At 62.9% G+C, this 19,420-nt stretch overlaps 3 protein-coding genes and 1 long non-coding RNA gene across 7 annotated transcripts; 3 read left to right on the top strand and 1 right to left on the bottom strand.

The window, feature by feature from the left end:
- The first annotated feature begins 228 nt into the window (after window positions 1-228).
- On the top strand, window positions 229-5,616 carry LOC101968953 (ly-6/neurotoxin-like protein 1). Of its 2 annotated transcripts, none has more exons than XM_005316110.5 (4): window positions 229-387; window positions 1,289-1,467; window positions 1,660-1,761; window positions 1,923-5,616. In XM_005316110.5, exons 2-4 carry the CDS (start codon window positions 1,416-1,418, stop codon window positions 2,117-2,119), a joined length of 351 nt encoding a protein of 116 aa, XP_005316167.1. In that variant the 5' UTR covers window positions 229-387; window positions 1,289-1,415; the 3' UTR covers window positions 2,120-5,616. The 2 variants fall into 2 exon arrangements, with proteins under 2 accessions (XP_005316167.1, XP_077872717.1); XM_078016591.1 differs by lacking the exon at window positions 229-387 and adding an exon at window positions 427-445 and having other exon boundaries at window positions 1,315-1,467.
- LOC144365376 (uncharacterized) lies at window positions 259-6,626 on the bottom strand. The gene is made up of 2 exons (XR_013423725.1): window positions 6,348-6,626; window positions 259-567 (listed from the first exon to the last, which is right to left on the bottom strand). It is a non-coding gene; the product is annotated as an uncharacterized LOC144365376 (long non-coding RNA).
- Window positions 6,627-6,682: 56 nt separating this feature from the next.
- Slurp2 (secreted LY6/PLAUR domain containing 2) lies at window positions 6,683-9,916 on the top strand. The gene is made up of 3 exons (XM_005316113.4): window positions 6,683-6,841; window positions 9,126-9,230; window positions 9,545-9,916. The coding sequence occupies exons 1-3, from the start codon at window positions 6,790-6,792 to the stop codon at window positions 9,679-9,681; spliced, it is 294 nt and encodes a 97-aa protein (XP_005316170.2). The 5' UTR covers window positions 6,683-6,789; the 3' UTR covers window positions 9,682-9,916.
- Window positions 9,917-16,111: 6,195 nt separating this feature from the next.
- On the top strand, window positions 16,112-19,185 carry Lypd2 (LY6/PLAUR domain containing 2). 3 transcript variants are annotated; one of them, XM_078016593.1, is made up of 3 exons: window positions 16,112-16,372; window positions 18,483-18,602; window positions 18,904-19,185. In XM_078016593.1, exons 2-3 carry the CDS (start codon window positions 18,485-18,487, stop codon window positions 19,107-19,109), a joined length of 324 nt encoding a protein of 107 aa, XP_077872719.1. In that variant the 5' UTR covers window positions 16,112-16,372; window positions 18,483-18,484; the 3' UTR covers window positions 19,110-19,185. The 3 variants fall into 3 exon arrangements, with proteins under 3 accessions (XP_077872719.1, XP_077872718.1, XP_005316171.2); XM_078016592.1 differs by lacking the exon at window positions 16,112-16,372 and adding an exon at window positions 16,381-16,515; XM_005316114.4 differs by lacking the exon at window positions 16,112-16,372 and adding an exon at window positions 17,194-17,369.
- Window positions 19,186-19,420: the final 235 nt, after the last annotated feature.

Consider the following 19,420-nt stretch of genomic DNA (forward strand, 5'->3'; position numbering starts at 1 on the left):
GGGGGCAGAGAGGCAAGGGGCCGGGGGCGGGGCTTCGGCGGAGCAGGGGGTGGGGACGGGGTGGCCCTGTGATGAGCAGGGTGGCCAGAGAGGCACGGGGCGGGGCTTTCGGAGGGACGGAGGCGGGCCTGGGGTGGGGCCTGCGGGCAGCTCGCGGGGCGGGGTGGTACCGGGGCAGGACAGGGATGGCGCCGGAGGTGCGCTCGCGGGGCGGAGCGGCATTGGGGGCGGGAACAGGGCGAGGACGGGGCGGGGCCATTTGTGCGCTCGCTCCGCTCAGCCCGGGCTGCAGAGCTTGCGGGGCCGGTGATGCACCACCACCAGCACTGCGGAGAGTTCGGACCAACGCGCAGGCAGACCGAGGGAGGGACGGGCTAGAGGCCGCGGGTGAGTTCCCGGCGCGGCGGGGTCTCGAGCTGTTGAAGGTCACTGTCTTGGTCACCAGGTACCGCACCCGTCTGGAGCCCTCCCTTGGTTGGTGCCGCAGTCCTGGGGGCGGAGCTCTCCGAGAGGGGGCGGGAAGCTCCGGAGCCGCAGGCCTGCCCTCACTCAGGCCGGGGTGGGTGCCTGGGAAATGGGTCGGGAAAGACCGGAGTGTCTTCCAGGGAGTCTGATTTAGTCCCTGGGGGTAGGGTCGGCCCTGGTATGCGGCGGGGAGAGACAGTCCTGGTCCAGATCCCCGCTTCCCGGCCAAACCCCTTCCCAGACACTGGCCCTCTCGGTCCCAATCACCCGGACTGGGAGTTCTTCCTCCCGTCCTCCCTAGGCCTGTCAAGTGCATTTCCCTGGGTTGTGGACAGAGCTCATCGCGACCCAGGGCTCCTGCGGTGCTGAGGACTCAGACCTGAGAGTCCAAGCAGGGCTCCAAAGGCCTTCCTGGGAGACGGAACACAGGGTCAGCCAGGGGCAAAGTAGAGGGACACCAGTGAGAAGAGACGCTCTCCTGGGGCCGAGTCCTGCCCTGTCCTGCCTGCTGGGCCCAGAGCCCTAAGGGGAGGGAGCTGTGTACCAGGCTTCTGTAGCCTTCCACAGGGCAGCTCCTGTCCAGGGTACAGATCTTCAAGGCCCTCCAGCCTCCCCTACTCTTCTCTAGCCCTGCCCCTCATCCTCCAGGCTGTGCCTCAGTCTTGGACTTGGTCAGTGCTGGTCTCTGGTTGGAATGCGCTGTCTCTGCTGCCTCTAATCGCAAGTGTCCAGAAACCCTGTCCTGATATCTATTGAGTTGGGTGACTCCTTTGCCCACCACATGCCTGCCCAGCACTGACCACCTACCTGTCTTTGTCACCAGTTATGCAGCCTGCCTCCCTCCTCTAGGCCTGGAGCTCTGGGAGGGCAGGGGCTGTCCCCCTCCTGAGCTGGACCTGGGACTGGTGCTGCTCACCTCCCTACCACCACACTGTGGCTGGCCTCCAGTCATGGCGCCCCTGCTCGTGCTGTTCCTCGCCGCCCTGGTGGGCCTGCCTCTAGGTAAGGTAGCCAAGGCCAGAGGGGTGCAAGACCCATGTTTGGGGGAAGCAGGCTGGAAGTGGAGAGGCTGGCTACAATTCCCAGTGACCACCTTTCCTTTCCTTCCAGTTGTCCTGCGGTGGGGAGGGATTGGGCTGGACAGTGGGTGGGGCTTCTCCCAGTTCTGTGACCACCCCCTCATCCTGACCCAAGCCCAGGCTCTGGACTGCCATGTGTGCGCCTACAATGGAGACAATTGCTTCAACCCCATGCGCTGCCCGGCCATGGTCACCTACTGCATGACTACACGTACCTGTGAGTCTGGCGGACCCTGGTCCCTGCCCCGGAGCATTGGGGTACAGGAGGGAGGGTCCTTCCTGGGAGTTCCTGCTGAGGGTCTGCTTAATGGCCCTGCATGCTGGGATTGAGCCACGCAGAGTCCCTCCCCTCTCAGGAAGGCCTTCTTGCCTCTTCAGACTACACCCCGTACAAGATGAAGGTCAGCAAGTCCTGTGTGCCCAGGTGCTTTGAGACTGTGTATGACGGCTACTCCAAGCACGCGTCCACCACCTCCTGCTGCCAGTACGACCTCTGTAATGGTGCTGGCTTGGCTGCCCCAGGGACCCTGGCCCTGGCCCCCATTCTCCTGGCCACCCTCTGGGCCCTGCTCTAAAGCCCTGGTCCCCCGGCAGACCCACTCGAGGACAGAGCTCTCAAGAGACAGCTGCACGCTCTCACATGGTGTCCCCACCTGACATTCTGCCTCCCAAGACCCCTCAGCCACACCCAGCCGCAGAGCTGTCTGCAGAGGGATCCTGGCCTCCCACCGCCCACAAGGCCTCCCTCTGAGGCCATGGGCTTCCATTTTTAAACAGCTGCCGTGTGGGACTGGACCTCCCAAGGGTGCCTGGCCTTGGTGGGCAGGCTGGGCCCTGCCTCAGTCCAGGGACAGAGATCTGGGAAAGTGCTGTTTATGGGGAGATCCATCAGCTGAGAAGCACTGATTTGATGGGAGTAGGGCCAGACCCCACCCTGCATGCAGCAGCTGGTGGGTGTGCTGGAGTGGGATGGAGACAGGAACCCACTGTGGGGCATGCAAAACCCAGCAGGACCTCCCTGCATCCTACTGAGGCCAGCTGCTGCCCAGGGCATGTGAGGAAGGACTCTCATTATCAGCTGTCACAGAAACTGTGCCTGGCCTGTTGTCTGAGTGGCCCTCAGCATAGGAGGGGTCACCCTGCCTCGACAGACCCAAGGAGAGATTTGTGCCCTCCTGATCAGCCAGAACTCTAGCTTTTCCATCCCCACCCCCACCTGGGTGCTGGACAAGCTTAATCAGCCCAAGACTGGCAGGACTTGCAGTGGGCAGGCCAAGCTATATTTGGTCTAGCCTGCACTGACCAGGGCCAGGGCTATTCTGGGCAGGGCAGGGCAGATAGGCCACCCAGGCCTGGTCCTCAGCCCAGTGACCCTGGTAGAGAAAGAAATGTGCCACAAATCAGGCAGCCTTGGGGAACAGGAGGACCCAAGGGACAGTGAAGTGTGACAATAGGAGTGGGATCCCAGGCTGCCTCCTGGGTCCTGCAGGTCCCTCTGCCCTGCTGATTGCTCTAGATCTCAATAGAAGGGAAGGAGTACCCAGGGAGGCCCCCAGGGTGCACCCACTGCCTGAGAGCCCTTGACCCCAGGAGCTCCACCCAGCCCAGATCTGGGAGACTGGGTTGGCCCAACACCTGCCATTCAAATGTAGAGGGCCTGGGGAGCATCTGTCCTTTCCAGTGAGACCAGATGGGGCTGGATCTTCCTCCCTGATCAGGGCCCCAGACCAGTGCTGGCTGACGAGACCCCTAAGCTGATCAGCCCAGGTGGGTAGGGTGGTGGCCAATGTTCATGTGTAGCATTATCCCTGGCTCCAAAGCAAGGTCCTCATGGGGGAGGCCTGCTGGACGCTGCATCCTGAGACCTTTGCTTGTGACTACCCCTCCAGGGTTGTTCAGGAGATGAGGACTTCCATCCTGGGGCTCCTCTCCCCAGCCTTATGCAGGCCTGGGCTCTACTACTGGGGCTGGGGGGTGGATTTTCCCACCTCCGTTAGCTGCTCTGGAGACAGGTAGCTGGAAGGGGAAGTGGAGTCCCCCAGGGCTCACCAGTTCCTCAGGGAGGACAGTGTGGACCTCTTGTAGAGGTGACTCTGGTGGGAAGGGGCCCAGGGGTAAGAGCATATTGACTTCCCAGAGAGAGAAAGGAGTAGCACACACAGGGGGCAGGCCTGGACACACACTGTGGGGCCAGTGCCAAGCCCAAGAGACCACCCTGGCTCCAACTGACATCTCCTTCCCCCAAGGCCCTCTTTGCAGGCTGGCAGAAAGCCAGGTGCTGACCTGAGCTCCCACTGGACCCCCACCGGCAGGCAGCCAGCCTCAAGACAGTAGTGACCAGTGCAGGTCTCAAAGTCCTGGCTGGGGGCAAGGGACAGGTGTGGGCCCTGACTCCATGGGAATGGCCCAGGAAGCTGTCACTACCCCACTTGTGCAAGTCCATTGTCCCCAGTCAGATGGCATCCTGAGACAGAGTTGGGTGGGGCCCCAGGCTGGTCCTTCCTTTGCTCTCTGTAGCTCCCCAGGGTGGCTGGAATGCTGCAGGGGCAGCTGCTCAGATCTGCCTCCTACATCTCTGTCCATGTCTCCCCCCCGACCTGCCCCAGCCCAGTGACCACACTGCCCACAACCCTAGTGCTGTGCTGCCCTTGCCACCTCCAAAGCCAAGGGTCCTGCCTGCCTGGCCTGTCCCTGGGACCTAGTACAGAGCATGTGGAAGGTGTCCTTCTGGGCCAAGGCTGGCCGAGGGCAGCGACGGCTTGCATACTGGGGAACTCGGACAGCAGTGCTGGGGGTTGGCCTGTCCTGATCCTGTCCACTCCCACTGCAGCTGGCTCTGAGCACTCCATGGCAGCCTGCAAGGCAGGAGCCACAGCCATGCCCCCACAGGCGAGGAGTCTGAGGCCCCGAGAGGGGAAGCCATTAGTTGCCCCAAGGCCAGCTGGCCTCCCACAGGCCCACAGCCCAGCCACCTTGCAGGTTCTTCCCCAACAGGCTGCTCCTCCAGGCCTGGGAGTGGGTGGAGTGCTTAGAACCTTCAGAGTCTTGCCATGTTATGTAAGAACCTAGGAGCAGGAAAGCTTGGAAAGGAAAAATGGAACCATAGGTTTGAGAAGCCACAGGCCCGTCGGATCCAGTCCTGCAACTGGCTGTGAAGTCGAAGGCGGTGAACAGGCAGAGGAGGGCAGAGGGCCACCGGGCACCAAGGGCTGGCCCTCCTGCTTGTGTCTGGGCTCAGGTCTGCAGGCCAGGCAGTGGATGTCCCTGCTCTGGGAGAAATAAGAGCCCCTCCCATGTAGGAGGGTGCTCAGGGCTATTCGCTGCTGATCTCTATGGAGTCCCAGCCTTGAGACAGGCTACGGATGACACTGTGGTGCCAGGAGTGTTGTGTGTTCTCCGTGGCCCTGTCTAGCTGTCTAGACCCCCTGTCTAGCTGCAGCTCTGGCCACCGCCTGCAGGCCAGACCTGAACCAGCAGCAAAAGGCATGCTGTGGGCCTGGTCTGGCCCTGTCGCAGAGAGGCTGTGAGGTGGAACTGTGGCAGGCCAGGACCTGCCGTGACATCTGGACTCTCCCCAGGAACTGGAGGTGGGAAGGGAGGCGCCTGGCAGCTGCACCTCCCAGCTTCCTCTCAGTGCCTGTCACAGGGCACGTGTGTTCTCAACCCCAACTCTGAAGACCCACAGAAATGGAGGGTCCCCTTCCTCGCCACTCCATCCCTTCCCTAGCACACTCTGTGGGTCCCAGAACTCTGGGCTTCTCAGCATAGCTCCAAACCTCAACCATGTCATTGACAAGACGGCCGTGGGTGTAAGTTTCCAGCCTGGGGCCTGGACACAGGGGCCCCAGGTGGGTGGTGCCCTTCCCTCCTCACTCCCTAGGGTCCAGGAGCTTCCTGGGGCCATGTGCCTGCCAGCAGCTAACGTGAACCCTAAGTCCCAACCCGCACCTGGCCAGGATGTGAAATGCCACCCCTGTGCCATGGTCCCCCCTTACAGAGCACACACACCCAGCCCCCAGGAGAGGGCCTGTCAGTGTCCCCGGTGGAATGCATGAATAAATGGACAAATGCATGTGTCTGCCTCTCTCTCCCTCCGACAAGCTGGCCTGAGCCCAGCCTCGCCTGTCCAGTCTGCTTGGTGGGGTCTCCTGGCCCGGGTGGTCCTGTCTCTGTCCACCACCGGGTGGTCCTGCCTCTGTCTACCCCAGCCCTTCCATCTTCAGTTTTTCCTTCCTCTCCTCCAGGCCTGATCTGACCTTGGGATCCACCCAGGCACAGGGTGGGGGGCAAGAAGTTTCCTGGGGCTCCCTGGGAATCACCCCCAGTTCCATGAGAGAGAGACCCACCAGCTCTGAGGAGTCACAAGCCCTGGGAAGGCCGGGGGCCTGGAGCTCAGGACCTGCTCTATTTCCCGTCCCTCTTCTGTTCCTGACCTATCTCCCCACCTCCCCTAGGAAGAGGGGCTGAATCTCAGAATCTCCCTCCTCTGGGCCCCACCTCCGCAGCCTAGGAAGGCCACCAGACAGGAGTAGACCGCAGCCACTGGGCAGCCAAAGCAGACAGAGGGTGCCGGTCAGCAGGGTCAACTCCCTGTGAGAGCCCCAGCACCCCTGTCCTCGCTGGCTTTTGGTAGAATGGCCCCTTCCTTGCAGTGTGACTCTTCTGGCTGCTACCCCATCTTGGGCCCCCTGAACACCCAGGGCCTTCTGCCCCACCCACCCCGCGGGGGCCGTTCGCGGTCCATCCCTGTACCACACAGCGCCGGCCTGGCCTGCAGCTGCTCACTGCTTCCCGGAGACAGACCCATGACAGGCTTCCTTGGCTCTCCTCGGCCCCTGGGAGGTCGGACAGGTCTGCAGGCCCCTCTGGCACCAGCCGCCCTCTGGGTGGGTGCTGAGGAAGGCTCTGGCTTCCAGCCAGCCCTCGGTTTCAGCTGCACTTCATGGCGCCAGGAGTGCCCCAGCCGCCGGGGAGAGCGCCCAGCCCCCGCCAGCCCCTGCCACAGCCGGGGTCCTGACAGCAGTGGACAGGGAAGCAGGCTCAGGGCTCCGACCAGGCTCCCTAGAGGACAGACCGTGGCACCTCTGGGGCAGGCTGGTTCCAGCCGGGGCCAGCCCAGCTCCTGGCTGAGCTGGATGCTGGGTGACTCAGAGCTGGGAGCCAGTGGCCGGGAGGCCAGGCGGGGTGGGAGCAGTCAGGTATAAGGGCACACCAGGGCGCCAGGCCTCCCCTTCACCAGGAGAACATGCGGCTCCGCTTCTGGCTCCTGCTGGCTGTGGTCTTGAGCCTGGCGCTGGGTGAGTCCGGGGGTCAGCCCACCCCCACCCCACCTCCCCTCCCACGCCTCCCTCCTGTCTGGCCACCACTAGCCCTGGATAGAGTGCCCCTGGGGAGCCCTTGACCTGGCCCCTCCACCCACAGCTTTCCTCCTGAAACCCACCCTCCGGGGCCACAGAGCCCCCTTAGACGGCACCCATTCAGACGTCCCCACCCCCAGAGACGCCCTTCTTGGCCTGGCCCCACAGGGACCTTCGTCCCGGGAGAGGCCACACCACTGATCCTGGGTCATCAGGGCAGACCCCCAGGCCTCCTGGGGTCAAGCTCAAGTGAGGGGAAGCCTCTGCCGTTGTCAGGCTGGGGCTCCAGGGGCAGCTGCACTGTCCAGGGGTCGTACCCCAGAGCATCCTGACTGGAGGGCGCCCTGGGCCCTCCCTGCCCCTGCCCCAGAGGAACAGACCCCAAGCTGGTCCTCTGTGTGGCTGGGTGCCTGCTCTGTCACACACGGGCAGTGCCATCTCCCCAGAGCCCACGGTGGCCCAGGAGGGGCTGGCTGCCCGCCCCCCGCTTCCGATGAGCAGACAGGCCGGAGGGAGGCGCTGAGCGCCCACAGGCCTTCTGCCCCCAGAGCCCACCCATCGTCTCTCCTCCCTCCTCCCCAGACCCTCTGCTCAGGCGCAGGCGCTGCTCTGGCTCTGTCCCCGGGACCCCACACTCCATCCTGCAGGCAGTGTCCCGCTGGGCACTGACCCTTCTGCCTACGGCTGACGACAAACCCCATAAGGGACATGACCGTTCTTTCCTTGATGGCTAGCCTCCACCCAGAGTCATCCCGCAGGCCTCTCTTGGCCTCACTGGGTGTGGAGGAGGGCTGCTGTGTGGTGGATGCCTTGGGGGACACTGAGGAGCAGGAAGAGAGCCCCAGGGCCTTGTGTCTGGTGGGGGGGGAGGAGTCCTGAACACGGTGCCACCAGTGTAGCCCTCAGCTGGGGCTGGTGTGCCAAAGGAGGCACCAATACTCCTGTGTGGAAATACGGGTGGCCTTCCTGGAGGAGCTGGTCTTGTCTAGACCCGAACCTTTGACACTTGACAGGTATATGCAGCAGCAGAGGTCAGAGGGGAGGGGCCTGGGACACTGCCATGAGGGTGGATGTGGCAGCCTGCACACTCGGCCCACTGCCTACCTGAGGGTCCTGTGCCTGAGGGACACCCCTCAAACACCCAGCGGTGCCTGGCCTCACCATCTGGCAGCGGAGCCCAAGCTCTCTGGGTAGCTTGAGCTTGCTCCGCCGTCCTGGTAGACCACTGAGCTGCAAGGGGCCCTCTCCCTGTTGGGGTGTCCTACTGCCACTGCTTCAATGTGCACAGGCCGAGGCTCCACCACAGGCCCAGGGCTGAGCAGAGACCCCCGCACACTAGCCCTGGGGGCGCTGGGCTGCTGCTGACCTCAGGACTGGGGGAGGGCGCCTGGCCAGCTGGGCATCAGGAGGGCTGTGTGGGGCCCAGGCTTCGACTCAGCTCCCTGGAGCACAGCAGGACGCAGCCAGCTCGGGACCAGGAGGGGCCGTGTGCGCCAGCGTGGCATGGCGCCTGGCCCTCTGTAGGCCCCTGAGCACCAGGACAGCTCTGCTTTCCTTGGGAGAAGGGAGGAGGGAGACAGGGAGTTGGGGATTAAGAAGCAGATGCAGGGCCTGGGGCGGGGCAGAGGGCGGGAGTGGAGAGCAGGGGCCTGGGGACCCACGACAGCCAAGGGCAGGGCAGCCGGGACAAGGACGCCCATTTGCAGGAGCAGGCAAACAGAGCTTAGTCCGTCCTGCATTCCTCAGTCAGCCTGGCCGGGGTCCCCTCCTAAGCAGCAAGGCCCATCATCTCAGCCCCCAGATCGGAGCCCCCAGCTCTAAAGGGTCTGCCTGGGTCTCCAGAGGCGCAGGTGGGCATGGCCAGAGAGCACAGCCAGACGCCCGCCACCCCACCCTGCCACACCTCCCCCCAAAAGCCCACCCTCCCCACTCCCCCAAGCGCCACTCCTGCTTGGTGTCCTGGCAGAGGGAGGCAGGCCAGCTGGCTGCGACAGGGTCCCCTGCACCCTGTGACGAGCAGCTTCACAATGGCGGGCTGAACACTCGCCTCTCACCAGCCCCCAGAGACCTGGAACAGGGTGCCCCAAGGTCCATGGGGACTGGCACCGCAGGATGGGACTGGGGGACTGGGCCACCAAGCTGAGGGACTGGCCTGAGGGTGGGAGAATGGGTGTGGCCCTGCAGGAGGCACCCACCTGTGCCCCGTCTGTCTGTCTGTCTGCAGCTACAGCCCAGGGCCTGCGGTGCCACCTGTGCAAAGGCTTCGGAGGTTGCTCCCACGTGTCCAGCTGCCCGCCAGGCTCCACCCACTGTGTGGTCATCGCCACCCGTGAGTGCCCGAGGCTCCACCCACTGTGTGCTCATGGCCACCCGTGAGTGGGCGGGGGGCAGGCTACACCTGTCTGGCCCAGGTTTGGAGATCCAGGCTCAGAGGGGGAAGAGCAGACCCAGGTGCCCACAGGTCAGAGGTAGAGTGGGGACATCTGTCAGACTCTGCCCTGGACAGGGTCCAGACCGGGGCTGAACATGTCCGCTGTGGCCCATATTTCTGATGAATCTGGATGGGACCCTGAGCTCAGGGGCAGGTGGGACAAGGGGATTCGGGCTGCTCAGAGCCTCAGGGACCCTCTCCTGCCTCCCCAGGGTCCCCCATCAGCTTCCAGGACCTGCCTCTGGTCACCAAGATGTGCTACAACAGCTGCCCTGATGTCCCCAGCCTGGGCCTGGGACCCCATGTCTCCATTGCCTGCTGCCAGTCCAGCCTCTGTAACCATGACTGACCACTCTCCTCCATGATGTCCAGCCTGACAGACCATGTTCCCTACCCTGGCCTAGCCCCTGAAGTCCCTCTCAGACTGGCCAGCCCATACCTCCCCAAACTCACTCTTCCTGGGGAAGTCCTGCATGAAGTCTTGCCTCCATCTGCTGCAGTGCATGCCTAAGCACCCCTCCCTGTATTTCATCTCCCCCCACCACAGTCCCCACAAACCCCCAATAAACTGTGGCCACCACCCAGCACAAGTCGTCCAGTGAGAGCCGCGGCGCACTCCAGGCTTGGGGTTAAAGCGATGGGTCCACCAAGCCTTGGCCCCCCCACCTCCTCCAAGCTGTGGCCTCCTCACCCCAGGCCGTCCCCACTGCAGCACCCTCCTCTGCCACAAGTCCTCCCAGCTCCAGCCAGACCGCAGGGCCTGAAAGATCAGCCCCGAGATAGGACCTAGTGACCTCCAGGCCAGCGCTGCTCCTGGGCCGGCGGGAAGGGGAGCTGGGCTGGAAGCAGAGTGGTGCCCAGAGGGGGAGTCCAGAAGACTCAGGGAGAGAGACGGGGAGGCTCTGGAGGCCCAGGGGAGGGAGGGGCCTCCTGGAGGAGGTGGCACTGCGGTGACAGGCCTCGCTGGAACCTGTCAGCTAGGGTGGGGCCCCCGTCTCACGCACAGCTCCGTCCCTGCTCATGGGAAACCTGTCCCCTTGGCTGGGTGCTGACACCTTCAGCCTCGCCAACCCGCGGCCTGGGCTTCCCGCTCCCCTAGCTGAGCTCTCCCAGGAGCCCCCGGGCCACTCAGGCCTGCCTGCCCCTCTCTGGGCAGAGACTCTGCCTCCAGCTCCTGCAGGCCACCAGCCTGCCCACAGGGCCCAGTGCCCTCAGGCCACAGTGGAGGTGTGCCCGTGAGGTGTGGGAGTGGGCTGGCCGCCTCCGTGGCGATCGCTGTCTCAGGGTGGACACGGGAGTTAAGGGGGAGGGTGTGTGGAAGCTGCCCACTCACTCGCTCAGCAGATATTTAATCACCAGGCCCTGGGCTAAGTTTCGGGCTCCTGGTTTCAGAGCCATTGAGGGAAGCCGGCGACCGGGTCCCTCCCCGGTAAGTCCTGCCAGGAAGCAGGCGGCAGGCCCTTCCCCCAGCCTCCCGTGCTCTCGCCGGGCAGCCTTCTCATGAAAATAAACAGATGCCCGCGGGAGGGGGACTGCCCCAGACGACAGCCGCCCGACGCATGGCACCCAGCGCCCACCTCACCCAGAGAGCAAATAGCCGCCGTGCTCGCGGCGCCCAAGTGGGCACAAGAGTGGGGAGCAGGGAGCACGTGCCAGCTAGGGTGCCAGGGAGGTCGGCAGGGAAGGATGCCGCCCGCCAGGCGGGCAGTTGGCCACACCTGCGAGAAACCAAGTGAACAGGCATTCCAAGGAGCCCAAGACTCCATGCCCACAGAAGAATTTAAAAGTGCTCGACAGTTCAGAAGTCCTCCCGAGGCTCTGACTGGATTTTCTAGTCTTGCAAACCATTAACTGAATGGAGAAGCCCAGAGTTACCACATGCCCCACAGTGGCGCCCCTGGGCACATACACCCAAGGGAAGTGGGGCTCGCCCACACACACAGGCCACAGACGCTCACAGCACTGTTCACAGCAGCCGTGGAAACTACCCAAATGTCCTCGCCTGGCAGCCCAGGGACAACAGGCGAGGCGCCCAGGGCAGACGCCACCCGGCCCCACCACCTGGCTCAGCATGGGGACCCTTGCAACAACACTGAGTGAAAGGTGTCACACACACAGACCCTGTCCTCCACTGCTGTCCCAGGAAAGGGCAGAGTGGGGACATCTGTGCAGTGATCCGAGGCTGCTGAGGACGGGAGGCAGATTCCTGGGAGGGGAATCTTCTGCCACGGCTCAACACAGCACCGCCTCTGCTCCGCTAAATACCGAGGGTTCTCTTGTCCATCCAAATAACCGGGAGACACTCTCCCAAGAACAGTGGTCTTATTTTGGAATAACAGAGTGTTGCAATGGCAAACTGGGGGCTCGCCTGAGGAGGCTGGGGGCGGGGGAGAAGCTCGGGAGCCGCTTGGATCCAGAGCTCCATGGTCTCGGAGACCCCCCAGGACTTGGCGCCAGGACTTGGCGCCAGGGCTTTGGTGCAGGGGACTTTGCTGTGCTCCGGCCAGAGCCTCTCGTCTGAGCTGCCCCTGACTTGGAGAATGCTAAGGTGACCTGTGCAGGGACCTGTGTGGACGCGTGCCAGGCGCACAAAACCCGGGACGTGTAGAACAGGGGATCTCTTGTGAGGCTCTGAGGAATTCCTCGAGTAGGTACAGGAACGAGCGAGGAGCCCTTCCCAGCTCTTACTTCCTGGCTCTGGTTCTGCATGGTCTGAGAAGAAGGATTTCATCCTGGGGTCACCGACTTTCACATGCCCCAACAGCAGGCAAGCAATCTTGAAGCAGGCATGAGCTGGGCGCCTCCTGGCACCATTGGCATGGAGACAACATGAGATGGCATGGGCTGAGGGCTCACTTCCAGAGACTCCCCCTCTTCCCATATGAATCCCCAGGATGTGGCCTGTGCGTCTGCCTGACCAGCTCTAACCCTGCTGGGGTTGAGGAGCTAGCGAGAGGGCCTCACACTTTTGTTATGTTTACCTAAAAAAAATTTATTATCAAGGATAGACAGAGGATGCGGATGGACAGGGGAGGAGAGGTGCAGAGGGTGAGGCTGTGGGACAGGCCTGGACCTCCCTGGAGGCTGGTGAGGCTGCAGTGTATTTGGGGTGACCAGTCTCACCGTGAAACTATCCAGGGGTACCCGGCTGTCAGTCATCTTTTGAGCTCACAGAAGACACTCTGTTGCTCTGGAGGTTCCAGGAGATCTAGGAGATTGCACCAAGAAACTGGGTTGGGGACAGAGTGTGTTTCCCAGTAGCTGGGGAAGGGAAGGACAGGTGTGGCTGAAGACGCTGTGCCTTGAAATGAGAAGTGCTACCCACTGCAAGTGACCAAGACCGCTGGACCACGTGCGAGGTGGTGCACTGCACACTGTGTGCAGCAGGTTCAAGCCGTCTGTCAAAAACTTGAAAGAAAAAGATGAACAAGGCGCCAAGTTCAGATGGAGAAAAGTTCATAGATGACTCCAGTGCGATGACAAGGGACACCACAGCAAAGGCAAGGTGACCAGGAAATGCCCGCCTGCAGGCCAAGGACTGTGCTCTCCAGGTACAGCGGGGGCTTGCAGCTCCCCAGGGAGGGGAAGCCCCGCAGGAAATGGGCAGAGGTCCTGTCCACCATGCGGCCTGCGCAGTGGTTTCATTAATGAGGTTCTAGGCATAAAGTTAGCTATAAGAGATCGAAATAAAACACACAGACTCAGTTACCTTATTTCTATTGCCAGGTCCGAGACGGCTCCCCTCTCTGGTTGGCTCCTCTAGCCGCCCAGCAGGGCAGCAAGGATTACTCAGGGCTATCAGGAGAGAGAGAGAGAATGAACACACCTGGGAGTAGCTTTTTATTGGGGAACAAGAGATTCAGGGAAGAATTCCATCCAATGAAGGTTGAGGGGGGACTGCACTCCAAGGCCAGGGTCAGTGATTGGGCCCCCGGGGTCAGTGGTCAGGCACACCCCCACATGGATGGGCTCTCTCATCAGGAAAGGGCCGGGAAAGCTCCGACACAGCCAGAGCGCCTCAGGCCCTTAACGGGAGCCGCCCAGTCACGTGTCAGGATGGCTTCCCACAGTCCTGCCCAGCCAGGCTGGCGGCTGACCACAGGGACTGACCACAGGGGTAGAGAGGGAAGCTCAGCCACAGCCCCACAGCAAGGGGGTCGAAGGCCATGGGCAGGAAGGAGGGGCACTGCCCCAGAGGGCAAGTGGGGTACTCTCCAGTGCCCCTAAACCCTGGCCCCACAGCATCCCCTAGACACATCTGGGTTGGGAGACAAGGAGGGGCCAGATGAAACCGGTTCCCACGGCCAGGGGTGTCTCAAAAGGTCCCTGTTCAGCCCATGGGTCCCCTGGTTGGTGACTGGTTGGTCATTTGAAGCCCGAGCCGAGGCAGAGATGGCTGGGGGGGGGTTACACTGTGGACGGCCAGCCCTGGGTCGGCTCTGGGTCCAGCGTGACGCAGCACTACCCCGATGAACACTCCCAGGAATCTCAAGGAACTGTGAGGGGACACAGCCAGAGGGGACACAGCAGCCTCCACGGCACTCTTCCTCTAGACCCTGGAACAGGGTGCAGCCTCCCACCCACCGTCCGAGGTGGCCTTTCCTGGCCGCAGCACCCCACCAGGGTCCAGGCAGTCCTCCCCAGAGCAGGCTGCTCCAGGGAGACAGAAGACAGGACCATGGAGGGGCCCCCAAACGGGGGGCTGGGCCAGGCTCCGGGCAGAGGGCAGCACACCGGCCTCATGGATGGAAGGCCCGCAGTACGCCCCACCCCTCCAAGGCCCACCTTGGCCTCCCTTTCTCAGACCCCGGCAGGGACGCGGGAAAGGCGCCAGGGTCCCAGCACACAGCGCCTCCCCTGACCAGGAAGACAGGACCCTGGGCTGGCTGGCTGACCTCTGAGGGTGCTCCAGCCTGAGTGGGGGAAAGGGCAGCGTGCAGGGCAAACAGGCGGCCCACCCTGGGATGCGGTGGCCACTGAGGCACAGGTGAGGGTTTGTGGACGGGCGGGGCTGTGCTGCATCAGGGTGGGAGAGCGGGGGCCAGAGCTGAGGCAGGCTGCCTCGTGGCCGTGGAGTGCCCGAAGGGACGGTCAGGTGGGGATTCTGTTTGTTGCAAGATGAGCCAGGGATGAGGAGCTCCTGCTGGGGCAGGAGGGAAGGCCCAGGAGGACCCGGCCATGGCTGACTTGCACGCAGGGCTGGTGGAGGACTGCGGGTGGCCCCAGAGCCGTCCCACAACCACAGGACCTGGTTCTGCCAGCTCCTGGGTGAGCCAGGACTCCCTTCCTCCCCAGTGAAGAGTCCGTCCAGTCCACAGCTTGATTTCCAGAGGGGACCTGAACACAGAGCCCAGCCAAACCACATGGCAAGAGAGAACTGAGCCAACAATGGGCACTCGTTCAGCGGTGAGTTCTGGGTGACCTGTTTCATGGCAGTACACGTGCAGGTAGCTTGCCGGCTGGGAGCTGGGGCTTACACTGTGCTGGAAAGGCCACGTGGCAAGGACCTGAGGGCTGTCTCCACCGACACCCGTCAGAGCCTCCCTGCCAGCTGCACATGAGCTGGGAAGCTGCCCCTGCCCCCCGTCGAGCATGGTGACTGCAGCCTACGCCAACCTGGACAGTGGCCTGGGAGGTGCCCTGGAGTACAGCAAAACTAGCCCATCTCTGACCCACAGAAACCTGAGACAGTGCATGTAGGTGACCATCAGATGTTGACTTAACACAGACGTTGGTTGACAGTGGACATGGAGTGACATGGGACACTGGGGACCATAGACACTGGATGAACACAGACTTTGGGACATGGTGGCGTGGGACACTGGAGACCATGTACCTCTGTAGCCATTCCACACTGGGCACTGGCTGGGCCACTGAGCTCTTAGCAGGCCCAGCCAAGGGAATGACGTGGCCTCTCCTCACGCTGCTCCCCATGGACAGAGCTGCACCTTCACCTTGACCTGTGGGGAGAAGTCTGATCAAGGCCTGAAGAGGGTCTGCCCAGCAGAGTCCCAGAATACCCAGAAGTCAGGCTGAGGGGCAGGGGAGGAGCAAATGGGCAACCTTCAATTCCTGGATCAAGGTTCAAGGGCAAGTTCTCTGAGGGCCCAGCTCCAGTGGCAGAATCACCCCAGGTGAGCAGCATCTCTGCAGAGGCCCTCCCTATTCACACACTGAGTTCTGACCCTGGTCACACACTGAGCCCTGCCTGACCCTGGACATACACTGACCCTGACCCTGGACATACACTGAGCCCTGACCCTGGACATACACTGAGCCCTGACCCAGAGGTTCTGGGAAAAACTGAGGGAAGGGTGTGGCCCTCTTAGAGCCCAGGCCCCAAGCAAAGCCAGCCCAGACCCTGGCAGGCCACATTCCTTCCTGCCTCAAGCAGAGAGGTGCAGCAGGCAGGAACTCTAGGAGGAGCCCAAGCCTGGGGTCTGGGTGTGTGAGTGTAAGCGGAAGGAGGGGCCCCTGCCCTGAGGACAGGAAGGAGCCGTGGGAGGCCGCCTGGCAGGGGAGCTGGGTCAGACCTAGGGAGGCGCCCGGGTGTGTGTGGTGGGTGTCTGATCCAGTTAGCTGCGGCCATGTCCCTCCAGGTGACAGCACCGTGGTGTGGTGACTGACACGCAAAATCAGACAGGCCCAAGCTGCTGCCTGGCTCACCAGGTGACCTTGCCTAAATCAATTAGCTTCTGAGAGCCCAGTTTCCTTATCCAACTAAAATTAATTAGCACTGTGCACCTCCAGAGCTGTCAGGAGGAAAAACAGATCCAGCAGCTGCCAGGCCGGCTCCCCTCCCGCCATGCACTCACCCTGCCCAGTGCTCAGGAGGACGAAGGCTCTCCCGCACCAGGGGAAGCCCAGATCCCAGTGGAGCTGACCCAGTAGAAGGCCTAGGACCATAAAAGGACCATCAGAGACCCCCATAGGCAAAATTCCATCCACTGGAGGGGCATCTTCTGCAGTGGGGTCAGAGAAGCAAGAATCAGGAAGGGAGTGAGACTTGGACACTCCACCGGCCCCACCCCCAACCCAGTGTGAGTCCTGCCCAGCATGTTGAGACTGTGCCCTGGACCACTGGGGGAGAGACAAGCCAGGCCCGTGGACCCAGCCACACTCCCCCCACATACTCTGGCAGCTGGGCCTGGAGCAGGGGTGACCAGGACCCCTGGGGATGCAGGTAGGGGTGGAAGCTATTGGTGGCTCTCTCCTGATCCTGGGCCAGGGAAATCCCTCTGAGGGACCAGCAGGGTGGGGCTGGCCCCCAGAGGACACTGGGACTAATGTCCCCAACGTGACCCTGGCCCCTTCCCTACACTCACCCTCCAGCCAGGCCCTTTTCTGTTGACCCAGCAGTTTTCGTTTTTTGTTCCTTAAGCCTCTGAGCAAACTCTGGGCTGGTTGTGGATGGCAGTGCAGCCCCACACCCGGTGCCCCAGATGGCCACCTCAAAGGAGCCCAGAGAGGGCAAAGTGGTCCTGGGAAGATTCCAGCCCAGAGTGCTAGACCAACAACCTGCCGGGTCCGGTGGCAGCAGAGGCAGCGTGGAGGGGTCCTGGAGAAAGCCCCTCCCTCTGCTGTCTCCTTCCGTCTGGGCCCCGGAACGTCCTGGGTGGGAGGGAGGAGGAGGAAGCAGAAAGGTTAGGAATTGGGGAGGGAGGTGGGGCCCCCAGTGGAGAAGGGGCAGCGCCCAGGGTCCACAAAGGAGCAGTAGTACCGCCTAGAGTGCCCGAGGAATGAGGAAAGGGCGGGGAGGGATCCGGAGGAGGAGGAGGGGGGCCTGGAGGGTCGGGAAGGGGCGGGAGGAGAACCCTAGGGGGTGGGATGTCCAGAGGAGCAGGCGGGAGGGCCGGGGCTGGGGCGGGGTCGTCGCGCCTCCGCCCGCCCAGAAACAAGATCCCGCTAATCCGCTGCGCCGACTGGTCGGACCACCGCGCTGCGTTCGAGCCCGCCGGGCAGCGGGGACCATGCAAGGGATGAGGCTGGCACTTCTGGCACTTCTGGCGTTGGCTCTGGCCACCTGCGGGGAGCTCGGTGAGGGGCGCGCGGGGCTGGTGAGGGACCAGGGCTAAGCCGGACTGGTGGGTGGGTCCTCACCTGTGGACACTGCGTACTGGTGCTGTCCTGTCCGCAGTGAAGGCACTCAGGACAGAGCCTCTGGGAGGAGGAGGACAGAAGGGAGTGGGAAGCTGTGTCCCACCAGTTCTGTCCAAGATGGGAAGGGAAGCAACCGAGGGCTGGGTGTGTCCCCTGTGGAAGGACTGGTCCCTGGGCCCAAGTTGGGCAGAGAAGGCCAGCCTCCCAGGTAGGGCAGAGCCTGGCCAGAGGGGCTCTGTACAGGGGAGAAGGAAGGCCCTGAGGCTGCGGGGAACCTGGGAGTGTGGTGGGGAAGGAGACCCAGAGGGGTCCCACCATGGGGTGATTCCTGGACCTGGGACCCACATCCTGGACCTGAGGGGCCCCAACACAACAGGAAAGGAGTTGGGTGGTGTGGGCTAAGCCAGCATGCTCTGCCCATGGTCCAGAGTGAGAAACTGAGGTCAGCCAGAGAGGGTAGAGGCCCTGCCTGAGACCTGTGGCCTCCCTGCACACCTGGGCTGGGACTTGGGCCACTTGGAGCCAGCCGGGCTCCTGGACTTGGACAGGGACACCGTGCAGGGAAGTGCAGTAGCTGGCCGACAGCTTACCCACCGCACCACCCTTGGGGAGAGGACGCTGTCCAGCTAGGACCTGCAGTCTCCTGAGCATAGCCAGCCACCCTGCACTCTGCGGACCTCCTTGCCTGACCCCTAACCCGGGTGCTGCTGAGGAAGTGGAGGGGATCCTTGCCTGTTCTCACCGAAGCCCTTCATCCCTTAGTGCCTCTTGCTGTGGCAGTGTCCAGGGCTTGGTCCCCTGTGCCTCCCAGCTGCTCCGAGTGGCTTTTCCCCACAGGTGGAGCCCACCTCCCCCAGGGCAGCCTTGGCCTCTGGAACCCAGGGTCCCAGTCAGAGCCTGACTGTGTCATCTTTCCTAAGCTTGGCTGGTGGGCAGCCGGCCCCTGGCTAGTGTCATTGTTCTCTGGGGACTGGCTGGGTATGGCATCACCTGTCTGGAGTTTGGGAGGGGCAGAGCCTGCTGACCTGCCCTCTCATCACCTCTCTCCAGCAATGGCCTTAAAATGCTACACCTGTCTCGAACCCACGGGTGTGTCCAGCTGCATCACCATCACCAACTGCGATGCCAACGAAACCATGTGCAAGACCACGCTCTACTCCCGAGAGATTGGTTAGTAGGCATTGGGTGAGGCGGGGCTGGGACCCAGGGTCACAGCTGCCTCCAGCCCAGTCTCCCCTGGCCAGCTGGGCCCCCTGTCAGCATGAAGCCACCAGCTATAGGACCACTTGGGTCTTCTCCCTCCTTCCCCTCTTCCTCCTCCTAGTGAGTGAGGCCAGGAACCCACCGCACAACGCCATGTGTGCCCCGGCCCCTCACTCAGCAGGGACCACAGGGATGGGGGACTCTGGGGCTGGGGCTGGGAAGCAGTAAAGAACTGACCCTGAGGGCCAGTGCCTCCTGTACTCCACAGTGTACCCCTTCCTGGGAGACTCCACAGTGACCAAATCCTGCGCCAGCAGGTGTGAGCCCTCGGATGTCGACGGCATTGGCCAGACCCGGCCAGTGTCCTGCTGCAACACTGAGCTGTGCAACGTGGACGGGGCGCCCTCCCTGGGCAGCCCCCACAGCCTGGCCCTCGCCCTCACGCTCACCCCGCTCTTGGGGCTCCTGCTGTAGAGCCCTGCCCACCCTACTGCCCCACCAGTGCCCGGCCCCACCCCTCTGCCTTGAAGAAATGCAGCTGCCTCTTGAACCTGGCCTCTGGGTCTCATTGCTGGGCACAGGCCTGCCCTGGGGGGCAGGGAGAAGGGTCTCCTGGCGGCATCTGACTTTGTCCCCATCCCTGTCCACGTCTGTTTCTCCTCCTGTCTCTTGTGATGGGTTCAAGGTCCACTCCACAAACAAGGATAGCCACCAAGTCTGGGACCCCCACCCAGATCAGGCAGATCTTTGCCCCTCAGGCCCTTGGGGACCAAGGGGAGCCAGGT

This window comes from Ictidomys tridecemlineatus, chromosome 7 (assembly GCF_052094955.1).
Source record: "Ictidomys tridecemlineatus isolate mIctTri1 chromosome 7, mIctTri1.hap1, whole genome shotgun sequence".
Taxonomy (NCBI): domain Eukaryota; kingdom Metazoa; phylum Chordata; class Mammalia; order Rodentia; family Sciuridae; genus Ictidomys; species Ictidomys tridecemlineatus.

What these genes read in the sequence shown, in the direction of transcription:
- LOC101968953 (XM_005316110.5), top strand. Translation starts at nt 1,416, where the DNA reads ATGGCGCCCCTGCTCGTGCTGTTCCTCGCCGCCCTGGTGGGCCTGCCT. An exon ending in CCTGGTGGGCCTGCCTCTAG is followed by an intron (nt 1,468 to 1,659) that starts GTAAGGTAGCCA and finishes TCCTGACCCAAG; the next exon opens with CCCAGGCTCTGGACTGCCAT. An exon ending in CTGCATGACTACACGTACCT is followed by an intron (nt 1,762 to 1,922) that starts GTGAGTCTGGCG and finishes TTGCCTCTTCAG; the next exon opens with ACTACACCCCGTACAAGATG.
- Slurp2 (XM_005316113.4), top strand. Translation starts at nt 6,790, where the DNA reads ATGCGGCTCCGCTTCTGGCTCCTGCTGGCTGTGGTCTTGAGCCTGGCG. An exon ending in GGTCTTGAGCCTGGCGCTGG is followed by an intron (nt 6,842 to 9,125) that starts GTGAGTCCGGGG and finishes GTCTGTCTGCAG; the next exon opens with CTACAGCCCAGGGCCTGCGG. An exon ending in CTGTGTGGTCATCGCCACCC is followed by an intron (nt 9,231 to 9,544) that starts GTGAGTGCCCGA and finishes CTGCCTCCCCAG; the next exon opens with GGTCCCCCATCAGCTTCCAG.
- Lypd2 (XM_078016592.1), top strand. Translation starts at nt 16,389, where the DNA reads ATGTTGAGACTGTGCCCTGGACCACTGGGGGAGAGACAAGCCAGGCCC. An exon ending in CAGGACCCCTGGGGATGCAG is followed by an intron (nt 16,516 to 18,482) that starts GTAGGGGTGGAA and finishes ACCTCTCTCCAG; the next exon opens with CAATGGCCTTAAAATGCTAC. An exon ending in GCTCTACTCCCGAGAGATTG is followed by an intron (nt 18,603 to 18,903) that starts GTTAGTAGGCAT and finishes TGTACTCCACAG; the next exon opens with TGTACCCCTTCCTGGGAGAC.